Raw genomic sequence first — 4,317 nt, forward strand, 5'->3', positions numbered from 1 at the left:
TTCCAACTAAACGTATCCTTAATTTATTTAATTACGGTCGTACCCGAACCGAACCTGCTTGGTACCCGAATCCGCACAGCACCCTACCCTACCACGGCAGAAGGAAGAAGAGCTCACCTTCCATTCCTGCACTCTACAGTCTCCACTACGCACCGATCGCGTTTCCCTTTCCAACTAACTCTTTTCTCCTCCACAAATAAATAAATAAATAATAATCTATTTATTTTCACCTGAATTCATTATTGGTTCGCCGTTGAGAAATGAATGGTAAAATTAGGAAAACGATTGAAGGTGTTTATGTATATATTTATACATGTGGCATGTATAAATATATACATAAATGGTGTAGATAGAGAGAGACGGGAGTAGAAGACGAGGAGGATGATGGTCGGTAAGTACGAGCTTAAGCGCACTATCGGTGAGGGGATGTTCGCGAAGGTGAAGCTCGGGGTGGAGGTGGAGAGCAACGCCACCGTCGCCGTTAAAGTCATCGACAAGAAGACGGTCATCAAGAACAACTTAATGTATCAGGTTAATTAATTTTATTTCAAACCTCTTTTTTTCTTTCTGTATTTAGTTTTTTTTAAGGAGAAAAAGATCGAGTTTTGTGATCGTTGTTGAAAAGAAATTAAATCAGGTGAAGAGGGAGATCAGCACGATGAAACTCCTTGATCATCCAAACATCGTCAAGATTCGTGAAGTACTTGCAACAAAGACGAAGATATACCTTGTAATGGAGTATGTAGCAGGAGGGCCACTCTCTGATAAGCTGGTAATAATATTTTCAATATAATAACTCAACATAAATATATATATTTTTTCCATTTTTAATAAAAAATAATATACTTCTTTATTATTATCAGGATTATCTGAAGAAAATAGATGAGAAGGAAGCCAGAAAATACTTCCATCAGTTAATTGACGCTGTGGATTACTGCCACAGCAGAGGAGTCTATCACAGGGACCTCAAGGTCAATTTTAATATTATTTAAAAAAAATTGTTCATAATTAATATATTCTTTATTTATTTTTAATTAATTAAGCAGCCGGAGAACTTACTATTAGACAGTAAGGGAAACATCAAAGTATCAGACTTCGGACTGAGTGTGCTGAAAAAGGTCAAATATATATATATATAAATATTTTTATTTGATAAAACGAAAAAATAATTTTATTATTAAATTTGATTTTCAGCCAGGAGACTTTCTGTCCACTGCTTGTGGGTCCCCGAGCTACGTGGCTCCGGAGGTAAATATTTAATTACTTATTTTTGTAAAATAAATTAAATAATTATTATTTGTATTTTATTAAATATTTTTTTAGGTGATCACCCACAAAAGCTACGATGGAGCTGCTGCTGATATATGGTCATGTGGCGTCGTTCTGTTTCAACTGCTTGCTGGTTTTCTGCCTTTCCAAGACAGAAGCCTCACCAACTTATACCGAAAGGTAAACTAAGCTGAAATTGAGTAAATCAATCGAATTTAATTATTTTAAAAATAATTATATATATTTTTTTTTTTGAAAAAAAAAGATTGCTATAGCAGATTATACATTTCCAGTTCGGTTCACTGGTGCACAAAAGAAACTTATTTCCAAAATTTTGGAGCCATTACCAACAAAGGTATTAACTCTCTCAACAAAAATATATTTTATTTTATTTTATAAAAAATAATTTTAATTTTTTAAATATATTTTTAGAGGGCAAGGATTTCAAATATCTTGGAGGAAGAGTGGTTTAAAGTGGATTACAGGCAAAATGTAGGACTTGATTGTGATGAGAATTATTTGAGCCAAACTTCCAGTGGCGAAACGCAAAGCCACGGCGTAAGATTTATATTTTTAATTAATTTTATAATATATTCGAATTAATTAATTATATTTTATTGCAGGAAAATAATTCTTGGAGATTTATTAATGCTTTTCGGCTCATTGCCATGTCAAAGGATCTTGATTTGTCTGGGCTTTTTCAGGAAGAAGTGTGTGTTTTGATTTTTTTTTTTTTTTTTTAAATATTTTTTTTAGGAATTATTTTGATAAATTAATTAATTAATTTTTTTGGGTAGAAAATAAAGTTTGGCTCGGAGCACCCTGTTGATGAAACATTTGCCAAGATCGAGGTTGCTGCCAAATATGTGGACCTCTCTGCCGAAAGAATAAATAATTCCAGGGTAGGAATTATATTCAGTTTATTTTTTAGGGGGAAATGCAAATATGTCTATTTTTATCATCGTTCAGTTTAAAATGATAACTATATATTTTTAATATTTAAAAGGATAAGTCAAAATGATACCAGATTTTATATTTGGGTATTAAAAGATTGACTGACGTTTGATTTAACTGTGTCCCATCGTATCAGCCTCCCTGGTAAAATGGTACATATATCGTTTAGTACACTGTTTAATATTAATATTTTCTATCATACATATTAAATTTTGAATTGACCTCATCAACTAATTATATTTATATGAATAGGAGAAGTCTTTGGCGCTAGAAATGAACGTATTTTTTATCATCATGAATAAAAAAATCAACATTATAACAACTATAAAATTATAATTACTAGTAGTTATAAAACTATAATAATTATGATTTCATAATTACTATCATAATTATAATAGTTGCAACTAGTAGTTGTTAAAATATGAATGCTGTTAAATAAGATAAGTTTATGTTATAACAGTTATAAAATTATAATTATTAATATTGTAACAACTACAATTTAATAGTTATTACAATGTAAATATTGATAAGCCTATATTGTTGAAGATATAAAATCTTATTGTTCAACACCCTTTGGTGTAAAATTTAAAAAGGGGTGTGTCATCTTATTTCAAAAAAGGAGCTTTGACTTTTTTAACTTTATATTTCATAAAGCTAGAAACTCAAGTGGTCAATTTGAAAAAAAAAGTGTATTTATAATGCAAATATGCAATTTTGCCTTTGCCCTGTTATTTAGAAATTATCCACTTGCAAAGTTTGCTTACCATAATTTATAATGACTTCAAGGTGAGACTCCATGTTAGCAAAGGATTATCAAGAAGTAGATCACACTATAGCTTATCAGCAGAGGTATGATGCCAATATTACAATATTATCTACTTCAATTATTATTATTATTATTATTATTATTATTATTATTATTATTTTATATTATATTATATTATATTTTTTATTTTTAGGTGGTGGAGGTGACACCAAAATATTGTGTTATTGAAGTTTCAAAATCTGCAGGGGATTTAGGATCCTACAAAGAGGTAATTTTATCATGATTTTATTTGTATGTATTTTCAAGGACATTTTTAATGGATAATATTAATTTTAAAATTACAAGTTGAAATGTTTTTGATTATTTATTTATTTCTGGAATTAAATGTAAATATAAATGTGCAGTTTTGCAATAGCCTATCAAGTTTGCTGAAGGACAACTCTCGGAGTTCATGACGAGAAGCAGAGTCATCAAAGGATGGTGAGAATGAGAACTTTGGGTTCATCATTAATTCAGATTGAAACAAACTTTTATCATAATTCAAAGAAGAAAGTTAAAGAAGAGAAAAAAATAAGTTATTTTGCCGTTCGGTATTAGAAATGATAATTTTGAGGGACTATGTGGTAATGTTGTACCGGTGACATCAGGTCTGTGACATTTATTGTGTAAATAAAAATTGATGGAAGAGATTTTTTGTGCATTTTAATATTATGCCTATTTCTTTGTGCATTTTAGGATAATATTGTGCAGGGACGCCCCGAGTCTTTATACAAATAACGAAGAGCAAAAATAAAAAAATGCCTTTAATTTTCTCTAATTATCAAACCAATTGTTAGAAAGATAAAGTTATATTTTATTTTATTTCATCAAAAAATATCCTTATTGGCTTGTTCGTCTCCTTCAATAATAAGAGATAAATAATGAATGACTATTAGTGCATGATGAATTTTGATCTCAATACTTCATATAAATTATAACATCTTATAACTTAATCATCACACCACCCAAAGAGAAAAAAACAATATCCTTATTCACCTTTTTAATAATGTGTAATAATTATCCGTATTTACTATAATATATTAAAGGGTAGTTTGTTGCACAAATTTTTTTATTAATATTGAGTTTTACGGAATGATATTAAAGGACAGTTAGTTCTATAAAATTCTTATTAATATTGTAGTAAATCTTGCTTGTATTACAAACATTATTTTCACAAATCGAACTCATTATTTTCAAGTTTACTATAATATATTAAAGTAATAATTTTTAAAAGTATAATAGGTTGAAAATATTATATATAGAGTATGCTTTTTATCTATATTAAAGAT

General features: G+C 29.0%; 1 protein-coding gene across 1 annotated transcript; it reads left to right on the forward strand.

Moving 5' to 3' along the window:
• The first annotated feature begins 255 nt into the window (after positions 1-255).
• LOC122040154 (CBL-interacting serine/threonine-protein kinase 21-like) lies at positions 256-3,659 on the forward strand. The gene is made up of 13 exons (XM_042599497.1): positions 256-531; positions 638-772; positions 864-971; positions 1,047-1,118; positions 1,195-1,248; positions 1,324-1,449; positions 1,535-1,624; positions 1,702-1,827; positions 1,893-1,979; positions 2,067-2,171; positions 3,010-3,072; positions 3,183-3,257; positions 3,394-3,659. Exons 1-13 carry the CDS (start codon positions 382-384, stop codon positions 3,442-3,444), a joined length of 1,242 nt encoding a protein of 413 aa, XP_042455431.1. The 5' UTR covers positions 256-381; the 3' UTR covers positions 3,445-3,659.
• Positions 3,660-4,317: the final 658 nt, after the last annotated feature.

The sequence above is a fragment of the Zingiber officinale genome, chromosome 2A (assembly GCF_018446385.1).
Source record: "Zingiber officinale cultivar Zhangliang chromosome 2A, Zo_v1.1, whole genome shotgun sequence".
NCBI classification, from domain to species: Eukaryota; Viridiplantae; Streptophyta; class Magnoliopsida; order Zingiberales; family Zingiberaceae; genus Zingiber; species Zingiber officinale.

What these genes read in the sequence shown, in the direction of transcription:
- LOC122040154 (XM_042599497.1), top strand. Translation starts at nt 382, where the DNA reads ATGATGGTCGGTAAGTACGAGCTTAAGCGCACTATCGGTGAGGGGATG. An exon ending in TCTATCACAGGGACCTCAAG is followed by an intron (nt 972 to 1,046) that starts GTCAATTTTAAT and finishes TTAATTAAGCAG; the next exon opens with CCGGAGAACTTACTATTAGA. An exon ending in GCGAAACGCAAAGCCACGGC is followed by an intron (nt 1,828 to 1,892) that starts GTAAGATTTATA and finishes ATTTTATTGCAG; the next exon opens with GAAAATAATTCTTGGAGATT.